The sequence below is a fragment of the Anomaloglossus baeobatrachus genome, chromosome 2 (genome assembly GCF_048569485.1).
Source record: "Anomaloglossus baeobatrachus isolate aAnoBae1 chromosome 2, aAnoBae1.hap1, whole genome shotgun sequence".
In the NCBI taxonomy this organism is placed as follows: Eukaryota; Metazoa; Chordata; class Amphibia; order Anura; family Aromobatidae; genus Anomaloglossus; species Anomaloglossus baeobatrachus.
Genome location: NC_134354.1, coordinates 91,752,519 through 91,774,913, shown reverse-complemented (window position 1 = coordinate 91,774,913; position 22,395 = coordinate 91,752,519). Strand labels below are relative to the sequence as shown.

Here is a 22,395-nt window from a genome sequence, read left to right as displayed (position 1 = left end):
ATGAATTTATGTCATAGTTTTCCCAATATAAACTAAGGACCACCTTTACCACCTCTATCACAACAGTCTAGCAACCTTTATACAAACCCTAAACCCCTATTCATATCCCAAAACATGCTTTTATCCCTGCATATAACCGGTAAGAGAAAAAAACATTGAAAGTTCCTCGCTGCCATAGGAATGAAGTCAGAGAACAAATGAATATGATTCAGAAAATGATTTATCGACAACGCATTTCAGAGCCGTTTAGGCTTTTCCTCAGGACATATATAACTCCTTTGGTATATGATTTCTCCTGAGGAAGGAGCCTAGATGGCTCTGAAACGCATTGACAAGAAATTATTTTATACATCATATTCATTTGTTCCCTGACTTCATCCTCACGGCAGCATAGAGCTTTTAACCCTTTCCTCTTTACCCATGATTGTCTCCACGTGGGTCTCTACTGCAGAAATGTATCTTTCTACAGAGTTTGTAACTCTAACAACCACACGAGGTGAGTCTATCCTAGACCTCCTGTAACTAATTAATCCGGATAAGACCCTCTTGTGCATTTATTTTTTTCCAGCTTACTTGTTATCCCTGCATATGACATAGCCCTGTCAATGGGTGTTGCTGGTCTTGCTCGGCACCTGCTTTCTCCCCACCATCGCCGTCTTCCTGCCTAATATGGATGGTGCATCCTGCGCCATCCACAAAGCGCCCCAATTTTGCTCCTGCGCAGGCATTCTTCGTTCTGCATTGCTGAGCACAGAGAAAAGTTCTGTAGTGCACATGCGCCGCCTTGACTTCTGGGTCATTTTTTGTTCTCTCCGGACACAAACAGATTACAGTACTTTTCTCTATAGGCGGTAAAGTTGTCAGCTTTATTTTATATAAGGAAAACCTGGTGGCAGGTTCTGCTTATAGGTTAATGAATTTTAGCCCCTTAAGACCACAGGGTTTCTTTTTTTCTTTTTTTTTTTCCACTGACCATTTGTTTTGCCATTGCCATTTAATTCCAAAAGCCATAAGTCTATTTTACAGGTGACGTAGCTGTATTAGGCTAGGGCCACACGAGTGTATGGCATCTGATATGAGAGCATCGGATGCGATATGCTAATGAACCTCGGCCCCCACTTTGCTGTGAGCGTAAACCAAATGTCATGCAACTGTGATCCGATCCTGCAATCTGTTCACAGCTTTGGAGGAGAAGTAGGGATTAATCTCTCCATCTCCTCCATTGTCAGCTGATGAGTATATTAAACTGCACTCTGGTGTCATCCGAGTGCATTGCAATGTTTCTCTTGCACCCTTAAGGGTGCTTTACACGCTGCGACATCGCTAACGATATATCGTTGGGGTCACGGTGTTTGTGACGCACATCCCGCGTCGTTAGCGATATTGCAGCATGTGACATCTAGGAGTGACGATCAACGATCGCAAAAATGTCAAAAATCGTTGATCGTTGACACGTCGCTCCTTTTCATAATATCGTTGTGGGTGCATGCCGCTGGTTGTTCATTGTTCCTGTGGCATCACACATCGCTATGTGTGACACCGCAGGAACGACGAACCTCTCCTTACCTGCGTTCACCGGCAATGAGGAAGGAAGAAGGTGGGCGGCATGTTCCGGCCGCTCATCTCCTCCCCTCCTCTTCTATTGGGCGGCCGTTTTGTGACGCCGCTGTGACGTCGCTGTGACACCAAACGCACCTCCCCCTTGAAGGAGGGATTGTTCGACGGTCACAGCGATGTCGCTGAACAGGTATGTGCGTGTGACGCTGCCGTAGCGATATTGTTCGCTACGGCAGCAATCACCAAATGTCGCACGAACGATGGGGGCGGGTGCTATCGCTCGCAACATCGCTAGCAATCGCTAACGATGTCGCAGTGTGTAAAGCACCCTTTAGACTTGGATGGGTGCGAGTGATATGTCTCTCGCTGACACCCACAGCATGCTGCAATTGTTTTCTCTGTGCGATTCCGCCTGAAAAAAAATTGCAGATGGGAACTGCCTGATGCAGTAACATTGGTCCAAGTGGAATGTGATTTTTTTTATTGTATCCCAATTGCTCAATTTTACTCACCGTGTGTCCTAGCCCTTAGGCTCTGTGCCCACGCTGTATTTTTGCTCAAGCTCAATCACTGCAATGGACTATATCTGTCAGCGCTTCACTCGCAACACTGACACTTCGCCTCTCACACCATGCATCCGGCATTGTGTCTGTGGCTCTCCGTAGCTCAGTAACCTGGAGTCGTCTCAGTGTCATTCCAGGTACAGCATAGGAACCCCCGCAATCGCCATGACTAGAAAAATGAATGGAAAAACACCAGAAAAATGCATTTAAAAATGCAAAAAAGCAATAAAAAAATGTGCATGTTTTCTGCTGCGTTTTTCCTTCCAAAACATACAGTTCTGTGTGCAGAAAATGTGCCACAACTCTCCTACGTGGGCCCATACCCTTATGGGTACTTTGCACGCTGAGACATCGCTAGCCTATGATAGTACCCGCCCCCATCGCACATGCGATATCTGGTGATAGCTGCCGTAGCGAACATTTATCGCTACGGCAGCTTCACATGCACTCACCTGCCCTGCGACGTCGCTCTGGCCGGCGAACTGCCTCCTTACTAAGGGGGCGGGTCATGCGGCGTCATAGCAACGTCACACGGCAGGCGGCCAATAGAAGCGGAGGGGAGGAGATGAGCGGGACGTAAACATCCCGCCCACCTCCTTCCTTCCGTATTGGCGGCGGGATGCAGGTAGGAGATGTTCCTCGCTCCTGCGGCTTCACACACAGCGATGTGTGCTGCCGCAGGAACGAGAAACAACATCGTAACATCGGTCCTTCTGAAATTATGGAAATGATCGACGTTACATAGATCGCCGATTTACAACGCTTTTGCGATCGTAAATCGGCGCATCTAGGCTTTACACGTTGCAACATCATTACTGGCGCCGGATATGCGTCACTTTCAATTTTGCAGTAGCGATGTCGCAACGTGCAAAGTACCCCTTAGGTTTTTCATATAAAATGTTGATATTTTATCTTGAGGGAGGGGAGTTGAAATAGAGAAAAGAAATTTCTGATTTCCTTTGCACTTTTTGTCATGCTGTACATTATACAGTAAAACTAAATTGATAACTTCATACTAATTATTTAAAGTTGTCATTGCATTTTTATGTTGTAAGATAAAGGTTTGTTATAGTCAATAAACGTTTCTGGGGATTGAAGTTGTGTTTTTTTGATTGCTTTGAAATACAACATGTCCATTTTTACTGTGATATACATCGTTTATTTTTAAAGGCTTGAAAGAAACCGGATAAACAATGCCTTTCTATTAGATGATAACACCCTGGAATTCCTATCCATACCCCCCACATTGGCTCCTGAGGTTATGTCTTCCAGCAAATCATGGCTGATTGTATTTGGCGTGGTTGTTGGTCTTCTTGGAGTGGTAGCAATTCTATTTGTGATATCAGGAATCAAGCGCATGAAGTAAGTCTGTCCATCCATCACTTCTCAAATTGCAATGTAGAAAATATCTGTAATGAAAATGTTTTTTTCCAACAAACAGAAAAGATTCATTTTTTTTTAGCAATTACTGTAGCTCCTTTGCATCTTGGCACCTACATACATTGTACATTTCAGTTTTTAATACTGTAATTTTTTAATCTTTTAAAATTGTAAGAATATTCAAAATCAATCTTAAAATTACAAGTAGCATTTAAATTATTTCATAAAGCTCATGTCCAGATCATGTCATCAGGGAATTTCAGGGCCCTATGCTGCCACAATTTTTGAGCCCCTTGAGACTCCGCCCAGGATCAACCCATCGAACTTTCTAAAGTCCCACCGCCACACTTGGAAAATCTCCACTTCTGCATCACATCCTCACCAATCATGCCACATACATAGCCATCAGCTTTTTTTTTGGCCAAATTATTTTTTAAGCTGGCCACCACGACCATGTAAACTTTTCTTGCAGAGCCCTCCTCTAACCTGTTAAAAAAAAATTAAAATATCCAATACTCTTTTTAGGTATATTTTTATTTCTTTAAAGGGACGTGTCACATACATTTTTTAAACAAATTGGAACCAGATTGTGATAATTTTTTTTACAATACGTATTTCTGATTTCAGATTATCGTATTTTGGTTTTTTTTATACATTTTTGAAGGAGGTGCTAGGGTTGGTAGTCCCCCTGCACCCACAGGACCGCTGGCTGTCACGACCTTTGCAACCGTGATAGTTGTGCAACAGGGCTTAATTAAGTAAAGTAATAATGCCCCAGCGTGTCATGCAGTCTGCCATGCTCTTTATACAGGGGCTCGGCTGTACGGCTTCAGCGCATGTGTGTCGCTCCCATGCCAGCAGCCAAGCTGCTCGGATCCAGACCCATAGTGTGGCTCGAGGGATCTTCCAGACCCGGGGGTCGTGCGGACACTTCGAATAACAGGGGACTTTTATGTACGGGGATTGCCGTAGGTACTTCGTGATACCACCACGGTGTGTGGTGAGATGTGGCACCACCGCTGCTATTGGGGAGCACCCAGGGACGATGGGATTGCAGCTGGATGTTAACCCCTCCGTGGGTAGGGATGGATGCCCCGGGGCCCAGTGTCTCTGTGCTGAGGACGGTGGCTGCAGGGGCCGGTGCGCCTGTACGGACCGGGGAATTTTAGTTTACTCACAGTCAAATGAATCACACGAGTCCAATGGTAAACTAAGGTGTCGGTGGCCGGCCGCCGCAGCCCGGGTGTATTCTGGTCCCTCACCCGGGGTGATGGTCTGTGTCACTTTACTCTGCACTATTTTCAGTTCTCTTTGGACTTCTTGGTGTGGAACTCGGGAGTCCGCTCCCAGAACTACGGATGGGAGCCTTGATGCTGACACTGACCCTTGGGATCTACGGGCCCTGGCGGATGCCCTATCCCCCGCGGTGGGCTGTTGTCTTCTTTTGGGACTTTGGTTGGGACAGGACCTGTAATCCTATCCTCAATTGGTTAATTAGCGAGGCCGTTGGTGCCGGTCCTGGCTTCAGGGTCCAAGTACCCCCTCTGTGCACGGTTTCCGGCTCGGTTCTCTGGTGTCGGTACTGGCGGGCTCCAACCCTGTCCCGGTCCACCTCGGATCTCCGGCAGCCGTCTTCCCATCTCCTGACAGACACGGGCCACTGTCTGCCACCTAGCCAGTACGCCGGGGCTCCAACCCCGACGCCTTTCCTCTCTGTCTTCACTTGCACTTTCTCCTCTCCTCCTCACTCCTCCTGAACTCCACTTCTACTCACTGAACTTCACTCCAAACTGAACTTAGCTTAACTACTACTTTTCCCGCCCCGGGTTCTCTAGACCCCTAGGTGGGCGTTCTCCATCCGCCTGGTCCCGCCCACTGGTGTGCCTGTCCTACCCTGAGGGGGATGACTAGGGTTTTGTTGGCTTGGTGTAACCCTGTGAGGGAAGGTGTTGTGCGGGGGCCTATTTGGTGTGTGACCACCTGGCGGCGCCAGGGCGTCACACATGTTACGCAGCATGTCTTGCCCAGTCCGGGTTCTGCCCTTTTTGTTTCTATTCACTGAGCCCCATACACCAGTAATGGCAGTAATGCCCTGATTGGCACTTCCATGGTAAATTATATTGCACAATACATACTGAGCAGTTTTGTTTCATGATATATAATATTTTCTCTTTGTTATCGATGATCTCATTTTCAGTACAGTTTAATTGGCCTCAATTAGAAATATAGATACTTGATTACCAACTAATAGCTATGGATCATCGTAATTGCTTTCCTATCATGCTAACATGAACTGAATCCATGTTAACAAAATAAAAATAAAATGCAATAAGAGTTAATGATTTCTGAGTGTAGAAATTTCCACTTACTGTGTCATAAAGTCTTAAGATAGGCATAATTCATGATCTGTGAGTTTCTTATCTAGTTATCTCAAAACAAATGTTCCCTGCAATGCATGTGAAATAATGAGCCTTTGTACCTCCCGATCAAGGGTCAAGGAAATTCTAAGGTTTTTTTTTTGTTTCTGAGTTTAGTGTCTCTTGGCATGGAAAGTGAGCATCGTGTCACCCATAAAACCAACAAAGGCGTGGATAATCTTATCACAAAACTGGTAGATTCTCCCTTAAAAAAGATCTATCCCCTCCAATGAATATTTCTTTTTGATGTGATACCGTGTTTTTCCAAAAATAAGCCCTCCCCCAAAAATAAGCCCTAGCAGGGCTTTTCAGCATTTTCGGAGCAAGGCTTAAATATAAGCCCTCCCCCAAAAATAAGCCCTAGTCGCGGTTCAATAATGAAGTGACTATGCAGCTAAAAAAGTTACAGATACTGTAGGACACTTCATTATAGACAACGGACACTTCGCAATCATTCTCACCAGACGCCGAGCAGGAGGACCTGCAGTGATTGTACACCCACACACATCAGATCACACACAAACATCAGATCACACACAAACATCAGGTCACACACATCAGATCACACACACACACACACACACACTCTCTCACTCTCACGATTTCTTCTCGCTGGCAGAATCCTGAGAGGCTGTGCAGCAGAGCACAAGGACCTGTGAGTGCAGTGCTTTCTTACAGGACCTGCAGACACGTGACTTCCTCCCATCGTTCCCTGCGGCCGGAGGGATTCTGTAACGCTGGATGTGATGAGTGAGTGAGTGAGTGAGTGAGTGTGTGAGTCTGGGTGTGTGTGATCTGATGTGTGTGTGATCTGATGTGTGTAAGTGTGTCGGCCAGAAGCAGGGGAGGACGGCGTGCAGCATAGCTGCTGGGGGCGCCCACCGGAGATCACAGGAGGACCTGGGAGCCACACAGACGTCCAGGGTCTGGTAAGTATGAGTCTCCTGGGAATTGAGGGGTCTGCTTTTTTTGCAGGGTAACATTACCTCCAACCATGCTTCTCCAAGAATAAGACCTACTCCAGAAATAAGCCCTAGCGCTTTTTTGGGGGGCAAAAAAAAGTAAAAGACAGTGTATTTTTTTGGGAAAAACACGGTATATGGTAGTTGTTTTTTTAGGAAATTGTTGGTATATTATGCAATAAAGACTTGTCAAACTCTGATTAGGGTTTTCCATTTTCAGAAAATTTCTGTGCCCAAACTGTTGTTTTCTCACTTTCCCGAGGTCTATAACTCAGAATTTGATGCTGTGCCTGGTGACTGTTATTGTCTGCAGCGTTGACATCGTCATTTCGACAGAACTGCAGCTAATCATTGAGCTCAGTTTAAACCAATTTTCAATATAAATGTCCTTAAAGGGAACCCCTATGCCTAGAACCACGAGCAGTTCTGGGTGTCTATTGCTAATTCTTGCTTAACTGTCCCTGCATACACTAGCATAGATAGAGAGATATTCAGAAAAAGTATTTCTAAAGATCCTTTATCATATGCTAATGAGTGCAGGGACTAGTCACAAGGGTGTTATATCCCTGACTAGTCTACCCTCTTAGCATGTAAGCACACACCTGTGGACATGCTAACATACTATTCAGTGCCCAGCGTCATTGGCATGGACGCGTGTACCTGTGTCCGTTGTCACAGCCTCAGATGCTGGGTTTAGGCTCAGTGCACATTATCAGAAGTCCCGGCACTTCCAGTCATGCACACTAGACCTCTCTGAAGACGGGACACCCACCTTCATAGTGCGCATGACGGGAAGTGCTGGGACTTTTGATCATGCGCACTGAGCCTAAACCCTGCATCTGAGGCGGTGACAATGGACACAGGTATTGAAAAGCATGTTATCTGAATTATGTTCTTGAATAGACATTGCTATGTAAATCTCCAGTATTTATTTTTATAATAGCATAAATGTCATAAACTATGTCATTACATGCATCTCATTATGGGTAGTAGAGGAGACTTCGATGCTGTAATGGAGCAGTGTCCTGTATAAAAATCAAGGTTTTCTTGAAGGATGCAGACTTTCTCCTGTACCACTGCTTAATGAAAGTGTCTTCTAAATACTGGCAGTAAGTTTGGGGCTTGATAACACTGGGGAACAAGAAAAATCGTGCCTGAGATATTTAACCTGGTTTCAGGTCAGTTCTTGTTGTTGGTTCTAAATCTGCCCTTATTTTTCTTCTGTCGGCCCTAATTAATGAGATGTGATATACCCAATGTGTATGCATAAATCAGATTGAACACTAGGACTGATGTCTACTAAACATTATTATTTTTGTCTTCTTAGTTATTAGAACAGATTCATACATGTAGATTTATTTTATTTATGAACAATTTACATCACAGAATAAGAATTAAACATCCATAAAAGGTTGGCATTGATACTGTCTATTTAATGAGATACCTCGGCGCTTTAAAGATTTTTTTGCTATGAGTTGCGCCAAGACAATCACTTAGAATAGACGAGCAGTAACGTGTCATCTTGTCGGTATCTCAGAATCTTTCCCTATAGTTCTTAAATCTTGGTGGTAGTTCATCTACTCTTCACTTAGGTCATCAAGGTTTTCTGGGAAACAATAAAGGTGGCTGTGGAGATAATACCATAGTGAAAGGAGACCATGCATCTGTGGCACCCTGGACAAGCCAGGTCGTCACAGGTACTGCAACAACACACCCCACACCCCGAGATAGGCACACCAGTCACACACAAATCCTTGTTGCTTCCCTCCAGGGGCTGATGTCCACACCAGGTGGGGTGGAGCCAGGCGGTTGGCCCCCTCACTGAGGAGTTCAAAGTCCTGGAGGCGGAAAAGGAAGTCAGATCAGTTAGGGAGAGTGAAGGAGAAGGAGTGAAGTAGTAGTAGAGGAGCAATCTGACCGTGTCCGGGTACGTGGCCCGGGCACCAAGAGCAAGGTTGGCAGACAGTGGGGGCCGTCTGCAGGAGAGGCCGATTGATGCAGAACCGTAGGACCGGGGATGGGCGGTGGCCCGCCGGTACCGAACCGGGGAGCGAAGAGAAGCCAGCACAAACCGGCAGGGCCTACGGACCCCGACCAGGCTTGGAGTCGCCGTTAAACCGGTCAAATCCGTTAGCGACCGGAACCTCCAGGGTTTCCTAGCAGCAAAGACCCGACTGAAGGCAACCGTCCAAACAGAGAAAGGGAAATACAGCTACCGCCAAGGCTAGAATTCCCAGGGCCAGAGCCTGCGGGCAAAAAGGGGCTCTTCTGGCACATATCCAAGCTGGGGAGCGGGTTACTGGTGGGAAACCATCGGGACCGAAGATACACAACAGGTGCAGGGAAAGGCAGCCACCACCAACCTACCGGGAGTGACCACAGCAGCTGGCTGCGGGACCCGTCCATCCAGCCGTTTGTTTTACCGGAGACTCTGTATCCATTTTTGGCTGAGTGAGTACCACCGTGCCATCTGGCACCGCGCTGCCTCCGCGACCCTGCACCTCGCCAACCCTGCCTCCCCGACACCTCACCGGGCCCGGGACCACCAACCCCCCTACCCACGGAGGGGAGAGAACCATCTCGGCTGCTCCCTGTCATCGCTCCCAGGATCCCCGTCCAGAGCAGCGGTGGTGTCCCAACCTCACCACAAACCGTGGGTGGCGTCACGGACCAACTCCCCAAACCCAAACTACCCACTTTCACTCATGGGCGAGGAGCGCCGCTCGAGTCCCCGGATCCGGCCCACCGCTCGAGCCACCGAGCAGCAGCAGCAGCAGCGCCGGACCCGAGCGTGGTGAGCACAGCGCCCTCCCCGCCCACGACACATCTGCCTCAGAATTATTCAATGAATCTTTGAGGTGTGAACTTCTATAAGTCCTTTGATTTCAGGAACGACCGTCAATAATACCCGCCTTTAGCCTCTCCATGATTAGCACTGGAAAATGTCTGCAGATGTAATGAAAGCATCTTCCGTCTGTGTTTAGAGCCTTTACAAACTGCTTCATTAAACCTAATCTGATGTACAGTAGTGGTAAAATTATCTTATTCCTGTCAACCAATGGTTCTACAATTCTATTCTTTTCTCCTATACCAGGTGTTCTCTCTGTTTTCTCAACCAGTACGTATATTTTCATCTATCACAGAGATAGATTAATCAGGGACGCTTAAGGGTACTTTACACGCTGTGATATCGGTACCGATATAGCTAACGAGCGTGTCCGCCCCCGTCGGTTGTGTGTCACGGGTAAATCGCTGCCCTTGGCGCACAACATCGCTAACACCCGTCACACGGACTTACCTTCCCTGCGATGTCGCTCTGGCCGGCGATCCGCCTCCTTTCTAAGGGGGCAGTTTGTGCGGTGTCACAGCGACGTCACACTGCAGCCGTCCAATAGCAGAGGAGGGGCGGAGATGAGCGGCCGGAACATGCCGCCCACCTCCTTCCTTCCTCATTGCCGGTGGACGCAGGTAAGGAGATGTTCATCGTTCCTGCGGTGTCACACATAGCAATGTGTGCTGCCGCAGTAACGACGACAACATCGTACCTGCAGCAGCAACAATATTTGGAAAAGGAGAGACGTGTCAACGAGCAACGATTTTTCACGTTTTTGCGCTCGTTGATCGTCGCTCCTTGGTGTCACACGCTATGATGTCGCTAACGACGCCGGATGTGCGTCACTAACAATGTGACCACGACGATATATCGTTAGCGATGTCGCAGCGTGTAAAGCACCCTTTAGTGTATCCAGTCTGCCTTCCAGAAGAATATTCACAATCTTTAGATCCACACAGATTGGCAACTGATGTTCGTGTTGTGACATTTTCTGTAGGTTCAGAGCAATTGTGTTTTTCTCTTGTCATCTTAGTTGAGTGACCTATTGGGATTGATCCATATTAGTTTCCATTGTGTAAAAGCTCACATTTCTTGCTCCTCTTGGAACTACCAACGGCCGCCATTTGCTTGGTTGATATAGAATCACAGATGGTCAGTTATGTATTTGACTAATACCTTAATAACTATTTTAACCCCTTAACGACCGTGGGCAGTAATATGACGTCCTAGCGGTCATAATGTCACTGCCCGCGGTCTGCCGGTGGCAGCATGCCGCGATCGACGCACATCTCAGCTGATTTTTACAGCTGAGATGTGTGCCTGCTAGGCACGAGCAGAATCGTTATCTGCTCGTGCCGTTTAACCCGTTAAATGGTGCTGTCAATATGTGACAGCGCCATGATAACGGCATCGGCGGTAAACTTTTACTTACCGCCCGATACCGGAAGTCACGTGTTGTCATGTGATGACTCCTGTACTACACATGAACTACTTTCAGTTTCACTCGGCCCGCAGCCGAAAGTGAGCATATCTGCTGTTTACAGCTGTGTAGCTGTGATCAGCAGATAGGGCAGAGTGATCTGATTGCTGATTGCTATAGCCCTCTAGGGGGACTAGTAAAATAAAAAAAAGTAAAAAAAAAAGTTTTAAAAAATTAAAAAAAAAACAAAAAAAAAAAACTAAAAGTTCAAATCACCCCCCGTTTCGCCCCATTGAAAATTAAAGGGTTAAAAAAATAAAAAATATACACACATTTGGTATCGCCGGGTTCAGAAACGCCCGATCTATCAAAATATAAAATCAATTAATCTGATCAGTAAACGGCGTAGCGGCAAAAAAATTCCAAACGCCAAAATGACCTTTTTTTGTCACCACAATTTTTGCACAAAATGCAATAATAGGTGATCAAAACGTAGCAGCTGCGCAAAAATGGTCCAGTTAAAAACGTCGAGAGGCAAAAAATAAGCCATCACTGAGCCATAGATCCCGAAAAATGAGAACGCTACGGGTCACGGAATATGGCGTAAAACGTGCGCCACTTTTTTCGGACAAACTTCCGATTTTGTTTAACCCCATATTTAAAAGTAAACCTATACATGTTTGGTGTCAATGAACTCACACTGACCTGAGGCATCACACCCACACATCAGTTTTACCATAGAGTGACCACAGTGAATAAAATATCTCAAAAAGAATAGTGCTATCGCACTTTTTTTGCAATTTTTCTGCATTTGGAATTTTGTTGCCGTTTTCAAGTACACTATATGGTAAAACTGATGGTTTCATTTCAAAGTTCAGCTAGTTCTGCAAAAAATGAGCCCTCACATGACCATATTGACTGAAAAATAAAAAAAGTTACATCTCTCAGAAGAAGAAAGGCGAAAAAAAAACAAAACCAGAAAGCGAAAAAACGGCCGGTCGTGAAGGGGTTAATGCGCATTGCATTTAATAAGTATTCAAGCATTTGCCACATACCTTATGACCATTTTTGATTCTGTAATTAATACCTCTGTTGAGGAAAAAAAATCTTAAAAAGTAGAGCTGCTACAAAAAAAATGAATCACTGATTCAGAGGACTGAGTATACCTAAAATCAAGCCTACAACCTAAGGCACCAAAAATAGTTTTTTCATTTGTTCCCCAGCGTAATTAGTCCAATTTCAACGTGAAAATGTCCAGCTGGCTCATGTTAATTACTCCAGCACATAACAGTGCAAAACTCCACCTTACTGGTTTCTGAGGTCTGTGGAGGGCTATGCCCTTTACTGATCCAGCTACGGTCCATTCATCTGGTTCGTCAAGAGTTTTTCTCATCTCATCAGTCCATAAAAACTTTGAACAAGCGGTCTCCAAATATTTCTTGGCCTAGTCTTGACGTTTCCATCTGTGCCTTGCTCAGTGATGATCAGTTTCGGCCTTCCTTACCTCAGCTGTGTTTCTGAACACTGATTACCTTGTACTTTTGGGCCTCCAGGGAGATCGTGGATCTGGAATATGACAGCACTGGAGGATAATGGTGTCCTGGTACTTTCACATTTGAGTCTTCTCAAATTGTTTGTAGGTATTGTGTATCTCTTTTATTTCAACTTGTTTTTTCGACCCCATTGACTATTTGCAACTATTTTGCTGGTTCTGTGATTGTGCCCCAATATCTTAGTCATCCTATTTTTACAGATACATTACAATTCTGTAGCATAGGAAAACTGTAAATGGTCCTGTAAATGATTAATAGTTCCTGAGTTAAAAAACGGACTGCACATGAGCAGCACAAGGATGTCAAGTGAGAAAAATAAGTACCACTTTTCTGGATGAAAATCAGACCGATCATTTTTTATACGCTCATATACCTCGAACTAATGATGATATGATCAAAGTATTTGCCTCATTTGCCTTGGTCATTAAGGCCAAAATTGGCTTTTGCCACTGAAGGGTTAATAAATGGAGTTTGGCACAAATGCTTTGATAACTGTCATAAAAATGCGTTTTGTAAATACATTGGAGCACATTTATTTTTGTGTTTACTTCAAAGTTTTTAGCAAATTACATATTCATTATCTTAAATGCGTAAGCCAAATTTATCATTGCTCAACTCCATTTGTTACATTAATTTTAATAACTTAGACAAACTTAAATATGGCAAACAAAAAGAAGGCTCGGTTAACATTTTGTCATGATTATGATTGCCTTTCTCCATTAAAATCGTCCAAAAGTCAGATATTCTAGAAAGATTATGGAACAATAAATTTATGTTACAACCATTTCTAACATCCCCAAAAATGTGTGCAAAATTCTGTTACCATACACTATTGCTGCTCTTTTCTAACATTGGGAAGTATACCAATTAACAACCATAAAAAGTTGCAATTTTTGCATTAATTTGCAAAATATGAAACATTGATCTAAAATGTTTTAATCTAAATCCCTATCTATCTGTTGTCATAATCTAAACTAATTTCTAATATGGCTGCATTAAAATGACCTACCCTTCCCTGATTACATCTATCTACTGGTGTTGTTTCCCCTACTTTCTGTCTGATGATGTGTCGTTTGAGAATCTCAGTGCATGCTGTGATACTCAAACACAGCGTCATCAGAACAAGAGGCAGAGCCTGTGGTCCCTGCCACAGCCCCTGCCCCCTCCCTGAAGCGAAGCGTCATCAGTGATGCTCATTTCAGGGGCTGCTCTGTACCTGTAATGTCCCTTCCTACTTCCTGTGCACTATGCGATCTGCCCAGTGACAGTGTCCACTCTGTTGCCAGCTCAGATCAGTAGAGCCGGCAATACAGGGCAGTGCACACTGTCAGTCTCTCAGAGTACTTGGCAGCGTTCAGAGACCAGCAATGCCCCTGCAAGTGACATCTCTACCCTCCTGCATGCCGAGTATTGACAACATTATGTTGTACGCAGATTATTATTGAACTGAGCTGGCAATAGAGCTGATGCTGTCACTGTGCAGATCGCACAGTGCACAATGAGCAGGGAGGGACAGAGCAGCCCCTGAAATGAGAGTCACTAGTTGCGCTGATTTCAGGGATGTGACATGGGCTGTGACAGTGACCGCAGCATCTGTTCACTGATCTGATGATGCTTTGTTTAAATATCTCAGCATGCACTGGGAATCTCAAACAAAAGCATCATCAGACAGGAAGTAGTTAAAAAAAATCAATAGTTTGGCAGGGAAGGGTAGGAAATTTTTAATGTAGCCATATTAGAAATTAGTTTAGATCGGGGCAATAAATAGATTGTGAATTAGATTGAAATTTCTTCAGCCTTTGGACCACCCTTTTAAATACTAAAATATCCAGATAAAATGGCAAAAAAAATATAAATATATACATATCTCCTGGACTGTAATCTCGACACTGTATCTCCCAGCAGATATGTGACATTGTTATGTAATGTGACCACTGCAGCCCATCAGTGACTGCTTATCAGCTTCACACTTCTATCAGACAGAACTTCCATCATTTGCACTGTTGACGTGTGAACATAAGACTTGGGGCAAATTATATAATCAAAAAACTCCGCAAAGAGTCATTATGGTACCTTGCCAAACCTAATAATCCCTCCACCGAGTGTAGGCATATACAGTCATATGAAAATGTTTGGGCACCCCTATTAATGTTAACCTTTTTTCTTTATAACAATTTGGGTTTTGCAACAGCTATTTCAGTTTCATATATCTAATATCTGATGGACTGAGTAATATTTCTGGATTGAAATGAGGTTTATTGTACTAACAGAAAATGTGCAATCCGCATTTAAACAAAATTTGACAGGTGCAAAAGTATGGGCACCCTTATCAATTTCTTGATTTGAACACTCCTAACTACTTTTTACTGACTTACTAAAGCACTAAATTGGTTTTGTAACCTCATTGAGCTTTGACCTTCATAGGCAGATGTATCCAATCATAAGAAAAGGTATTTAAGGTGGCCACTTGCAAGTTGTTCTCCTATTTGAATCTCCTATGAAGAGTGGCATCATGGGCTCCTCAAAACAACTCTCAAATGATCTGAAAACAAAGATTATTCAACATAGTTGTTCAGGGGAAGGATACAAAAAGTTGTCTCAGAGATTTAAACTGTCAGTTTGCACTGTGAGGAACATAGTAAGGAAATGGAAGAACACAGGTACAATTCTTGTTACGCCCAGAAGTGACAGGCCAAGAAAAATATCAGAAAGGCAGAGAAGAAGAATGGTGAGAACAGTCAAGGACAATCCACAGACCACCTCCAAAGACCTGCAGCTTCATCTTGCTGCAGATGGTGTCACTGTGCATCAGTCAACAATACAGTGCACTTTGCACAAGGAGAAGCTGTATAGGAGAGTGATGCGAAAGAAGCCATTTCTGCAAGCACGCCACAAACAGAGTCACCTGAGGTATGCAAAAGCACATTTGGACAAGCCAGTTACATTTTGGAAGAAGGTCCTGTGGACTGATGAAACAAAGATTGAGTTGTTTGGTCATACAAAAAGGCATTATGCATGGAGGCAAAAAAACACGGCATTCCAAGAAAAGCACTTGCTACCCACAGTAAAATTTGGTGGAGGTTCCATCATGCTTTGGGGCTGTGTGGCCAATGCCGGCACCGGGAATCTTGTTAAAGTTGAGGGTCGCATAGATTCAACTCAGTATCAGCAGATTCTTGACAATAATGTGCAAGAATCAGTGACGAAGTTGAAGTTACGCAGGGGATGGACATTTCAGCAAGACAATGATCCAAAACACTGCTCCAAATCTACTCAGGCATTCATGCAATGGAACAATTACAATGTTCTGGAATGGCCATCCCAGTCCCCAGACCTGAATATCATTGAAAATCTGTGGGATGATTTGAAGCGGGCTGTCCATGCTCGGCGACCATCAAACTTAACTGAACTGGAATTGTTTTGTAAACAGGAATGGTCAAATATACCTTCATCCAGGAACCTGGAACTCATTAAAAGCTAGAAGCGACTAGAGGCTGTTATTTTTGCAAAAGGAGGATCTACAAAATAGTAATGTCACTTTTTTTTTGAGTTGCCCATACTTTTGCACCGGTCAATTTTGTTTAAATGCGGATTGCACATTTTCTGTTAGTACAATAAACCTCATTTCAATCCAGAAATAATACTGAGTCCATCAGTTATTAGATATATGAAACTGAAATAGCTGTTGCAAAAACCCAAATTGTTATAAAGAAAAAAGGTTAACATTAATAGGGGACCCAGCACCCCCTGAGGAAGTCACCAAATACGTGTCGGGGTTGGCAGCAGATGCACCGACCACTTGGACCTGTACAGATTCACATTCTTGAGGTATACTTACATAGTGATTTTGCTGTGATTAACAGTGGATATCCCCTTTGGCCACCTGCAACTATTTACTTTATTTTCCCTTTCCACTTCCACATCTCACCTGGAGGAAGGTTTTTCATAATTCAACATGGCTTTTTTTATCCTCATACCGCCCTCATTAACATACAATTTATTTTTTAGGCACATGCACAGCACCATTTGTACTTGTTTATGTATGCCATACGATAACATGCAATAGTCTCTGTATATGCACTGTCATTTCGCTTCCGCTGCCACAATCTGGGAATTCTCCTGTCTTTTATCACCCAGGTATTGTGGTTACTTGTTTTTAATTTTTTGATTCAATAAAATATAATTTTATTCGATTTTTGTGGTCACTGTTTCTCTCCACGGGTTATATGCCTACACTCGGTGGAGGGATTATTAGGTTGGGGCAAATTATGTTTGATAAATGTTGGCCATTCTGTACCGCACCAGTGACAGCGGCCGAGCCGCTCGGATCCGGAACTGCGGTGGCTCGAGGGGTCTCCGGACCCGGGGAGTTGCACGGACACTCGAAGTGAAAGGGAGGGATATGTACAGGGGGATTAAAAGTTTGTGACGCCATCCACGGTGTGTGGTAAGGTGGAGTACCACCACTGCTGTAGGGCGAGCCCGGTGGCGGTGGTGTGGCAGCAAGGTGTTTTAACCCCTCCATGGGTAGGGGGTTTTGCCCCGGGGGCCCGGTGATGGTAGTGAGAGGGTGCCATTGGGGAGGAAAGGGTTTTCTGTGTACTCACTGAGCCCAAGAATACTGACACCGACAGCTTGTAAACCATAATTCTGAGCACCGCTGCAGCAAGGAGGAAGCACGTGTGGATCCGTGCTCTTGGTGTTGCTTGTTAGCCTGTGGCCTTTTCCGTGGCACCTTGTTCACTGTTTGGACCCTATAGTGTGGAACTAATCAGGTCCCGCTCACCTTTATGGCTAACGGAGTGAGCTTGCTCTCAGGGTTCACGCTTGGGATTTTCTGGACGATATAGTGGGAAAGTCCTACCCCATCGTTACGCTAGTACCCCCGATTTTGGAGCGGGTGAGGGATGAATCCTGAAGACTTTACCCCCGTTGGGTAATTACCAGGACGCTTGAAGCTACTTCCCAGCCTGGGGTCCGCGTACACCATCGTGCCCTGGCTCCTGCCCGGAGATGGCTTAAGGCCGCCAGCTGCCCTCTTTGGCAGATCCGTGCCCCTTGACACGATCCCCCTGCGACCGCGGTTCCAGCTCCTACCAGGTCCAGACCAACGTCTGCCACCTAGTATTATCAAGGAGCCCTGCTCCTGACCTCCTCTCTCCTTCCCCTCCAACACTTCACTCTCCACTCACTGACTGCTCTAACACTTCTGACTCTCCCCTACCAACCCCCCAAGAGGGCGGCCCTATTCCCTTCAGGCCTCTCAATGGTGTGTCTGGTGGGTGTGGTGCAGAGTGTTCCTAGGATTTTGATTGGCTAAGCTCTTTAACAACACCAAAGAACAGGGATCCGTAACCAAGGAGGATGCGGATACTGTGCAGAAGGGCAGATTGCACAATACCCTGTGAAGACCTGATAGGCCAGGGCGTCACAATTCTCTTATAGTTTTTTCATGATACAATAATTGATAGTCTGTGATAAGGGCTTTCTTTTAGTAAAAGAGAGGCTGTATCTATCATCTACCACTGCTGTTTTTCAGCACTTGGGTCCTGGGTTTAAATCCAACCAAGGACATCTGTAAGAGTTTGTATGTTCTCCTCATGTTTGTATGGGTTTCCTCTTGGTACTCCGGTTTCCTCCCACACCTCAAGGTCTTACTGATAGGGAATTTAGATTGTGAGCCTCTATGAGGACCATAATAATGTTTGTGGAATATGGTGTTACTATATAAATAAGTAAAATTAAGAAATAAAATGATCACCGTATATATTTTTATGACCGCTTTTTTCTTCATAATAGAAGCAGAAAGAAAGCAAGAGCTGAAGACAATGAAGTATGTGAAGAGGGGATGAAATCCACAGAAGGGGATGAAAATGGAGATCACATCGAGAGCTTACAGTTTTGTGAAGGAGTGGACAATGAGGCCTTTGAGAATACAACACCTTTATAGAAGGACAATTTTGCTTAATAAAATGACCGGAAAAGATCGCCACTGGAGAAGATCGCCATACTTATTTTTCTGGAGCCCTTGTATTGTCTGTGCATATGTGTTAAAGATAAATTATAAGAGAGAAGCTTCTTTACTACAGACTAATGTAAAAATAATAACTTATCATGTAAAATTTATACATTATAATTATGATATACTGTATATTACTGTTTTAATTTTAATGAGATATTATTTTTCTTAAAAAGCTTCTTTAAGTTTAATATCAACTACGCAATTAGCATCATCCGAAATAATAAATAATTTCTAGCTTTTCTGGTCTTTCTATTAGAATATTGTTTTCCAGCAACTATTATTTTTTGCAAATGGAGAATATATGTGTTTGTAATAAAGATGTTTTGGTTAAAACTGAACTTGTATTTCCAAAAGTCTTCCCTCTGAGTTTTCTTTAACATTTTCTATGAATTCTTGGGGTATGTGCACACAATGTCTTTCTTATGTGGATTCCAATACAAAACCCACCTAGTCCCTCTTCACACATCCATCCTGGGAATGGCGTGATCTCTGTCGGAACGTGTTAAAGAGGTGGTTCACTACGCAGTATTAGTGGCCACACATCAATGTAAACCTTGTCCCCTGCTTGATCTTGGCCTGTTTTCCTGATGTTCATCCTGCCTTCCGATTTTGTACCTTGCAGACATCCTGGTTTTGACATCGGTCTGTTTTCTGAGCATTCATCCTGCCTTCTGATTTTGTACCCTGCTGCCTTCCTGTTTTTGACTCTACCTGGCGACTATCTCTGTCTCTGGACTCTAGCCTTTCTGTAGGCAGCGATCTCCTGGATCTTGCTGTAAATCCAGATCACTGTGTAGGGATTTAAGGGTTTCAGGGTACCTTGGGATCCTGCTTAGTGGGCGACTATCCCTAGTCGGTTTGGGTTAACCATTTTATGTCTGTGGTCCCGGTCTGCCGTTACATGACATCACCAGATTTCAGAGGTCACGGAGCCTGGGGATCATGTGATGGGGATGAGCGAACCGCAATAGCACCGCTCAGAGGCACAATTGACTAAACAAGGTGTTTGAAAAAAGCCTTCTTTATGAGGTTTACATCGATGTGTGGCCACTATGATGAGTAGTGAACCACCCCTTTAAATCCCACTGTCAGAGATTGACCTCCAATCCACCCACAGCTGTTAGAGGCAGATGTTGGCTGATCAGATCAGCCGACATATGCAGGCCCAGATGTGGGTTCAGCGTGTGAGCCCACTTCAAAAGGACACAACCTATGATGTACCAGTATGTCCAAGGTTGTGAAGGGGTAAATAATAAATTATTAATTGTCAATAGCAACCAATCACAGCTCAGTTTATATTTTATCAGAGCTGTTTCAAAACAGTTAGCTGATCTCTGTTTGGGTGCAGTGGGCAATGAAGACCAGTTTCTCTATTGCTAGTATGTTTTCTAACACAGTATTCAACAGTCTGTTTCCTCTGGAAATTGTACAGGTCATAGAGAGTAAAGGCCGCTAAAGCGATGTCGTTGGGGTCATGGAATTCGTGACGCACATCCGGCCGCGTTAGCGATGTCATTGCGTGTGACAGCTACGTGCGATCGAAAATCGTCGCAAACACGTGGAAAATCGCTAATCGCTGACATCCTCCCCTATTCCCAATTATCGTTGCTGCTGCAGGTACGATGTTGTTCCTCGTTCCTGCGGCAGCACACATCGCTACGTGTGACACCACAGGAACGCGGAACATCTCCTTACCTGCGGCCGCCGGCAATGAGGAAGGAAGGAGGTGGGCGGGATGTTCGTCCCGCTCATCTCCGCCCCTCCGCTTTGATTGGGTGGCCGCTTAGTGACGTCGCTGTGACGCCGAACGAACCGCCCCCTTAGAAAGGAGGCGGTTCGCCGGTCACAGCGACATCGCTAGACAGGTAAGTAGTGTGACGGGTCCGCGCAATTTTGTGCGCCACGGGCAGCGATTTGCCCGTGACGCATAAATGATGGGGGCAGGTACGCACTCTAGCGATCTCGCTAGCGAGATCGCAGCGTGTAAAGTGGCCTTAAGACCGAGAGGAATTATTCGGACTGTGAACTTTGTATTCCTATCATCAGGGCAGATTTAATTACTCCATATTAGGTGTAGGCTGTAGCTGTAAATGACAATAATGTTCTTTGACCTTCTTCATGCCTGAGATGACACTGGCGTTTAATGTACTTTGTAAGAAGTAGGGTGAGTGAAATGATGCAGAAGTCAATATTACTATTAACAACCATACTATACCCATGAGCAGATATGCAGTACATATAATGACATGTGAAAAGAGTCATATATGAGCAACTGGACAGAAGATCCAAAAGGGCGATATGTCCTCCTGGAAGGTCCCAGAGCTCTAACTACCGAGGTGGAGGAGTGGGGGTAGGTCCCATGAGCGAGAGTCCTGGGCAGTCAGCATTGCCCTCTCGGTTGGTTCCGCTGCCCTAAGTGAGGAGGTGAAGTAGTGAGATGTGGTCCCCGAGTGGTTGGCATATCTAAAAATAAATTGCTCCAAATGAAGCAATTTAAAAGGCACTTTTAAATCCAAGTGGTGGATAGTCAGAGGGTGAGCATATTTCACAATCACTATTCTCTTGAATACCAGGTCCACACAATGGTATAAAAATCTGTCCAGTTTTCTTGTACGAAAGTGGGGTGTTTTTCTTCTCACTTGTGTTTGTCTATGTACAATCCATTTTTTTTACAGTAGCACCTATTAATAATTTACAGGACCAGTTACAGTTTCTTACATTACAGAATTGTAATGTACCCATAAAAATTGGATGCTGTACTGTGGAATCCAATTTTTTCCTTTGCAACCAAAGACTTGAATGGGTGATTCTCCTCCGATTTCAGGTGTGAAATCGCAACATGCTGCGATCTTTTTCACAGACTGATTCTATCAGTAAAAAAATTGTTCATCTGCACTGCCTCAATGAATAACATGGGTCAGTGTGCTAGCTGATAAATAGTCATATAGCGCACGTCCGATTTATGCGGTTGTCTGAATGAGCCCTAATGCCTGCTTTACACGCTTCAATAAATCTTTCAATCCGTCGTCGGGGTCAAGTTGTAAGTGACGCACATCCGGCATCGTTCGTGACGTATTTGCGTGTGACACCTACATGCAATCAAGATTGAACGAAAATACGGTGATCGCATACACGTCGTTTATTCCTCATACATTGGACGTTTTGTTGTATGAACCTAGTCAATTGAAACGTGTGACATCCCTCATATGATTTTGATGTCTGAGGCTATGTGCGCAGGTGTGCGCTCTGCACCGCAACTTAAAAAAGGTCCGCTTCAGAGCGCAGCTGAAAAGCTGCGTTCTGAAGCGCCTCACAATGTCTGTCATGCACTAATCTCTGTCAGTCGGTCACTATCTCTGTCCCTCTCTCTCTGTCCATGTCAGTCTATCCCTCTTACCCCCTCTCTCATACTCACCGATCTCCGATCCCCGATCCCCGGCTCTGCACGGCATTCACACTGCTCCGGCGGCTTTTACTGTTTTGAAAAAGCCGGCCGCCCATTAAACAATCTCGTATTCCCTGCTTTCCCCGCCCACCGGCGCCTATGATTGGTTACAGTAGATGAGATAACTGTGGAAAGATAAGGCGCAAATAGGGTCTTATCCGGTAAACACGTGGAAGTGAATACTGGCAGGTACACTCACCTGGTCTGGTTGTGCCAGTCACAACCCCTTTTGAAGCATATAAA

At 44.8% G+C, this 22,395-nt stretch overlaps 1 protein-coding gene across 1 annotated transcript in view; it reads left to right on the top strand.

Moving 5' to 3' along the window:
* CLTRN (collectrin, amino acid transport regulator) overlaps positions 1 to 18,985 on the top strand; it is a 98,790-nt gene extending 79,805 nt beyond the window's left edge. Inside the window, exons 5-6 of the mRNA XM_075335161.1 lie at positions 3,291 to 3,482; positions 18,485 to 18,985. Of these exons, the coding sequence (XP_075191276.1) occupies positions 3,291 to 3,482; positions 18,485 to 18,635 (343 nt within the window). The 3' untranslated portion in view covers positions 18,636 to 18,985. The remainder of the gene's footprint in view (positions 1 to 3,290; positions 3,483 to 18,484) is intronic.
* The last annotated feature ends 3,410 nt before the right edge of the window (positions 18,986 to 22,395 follow it).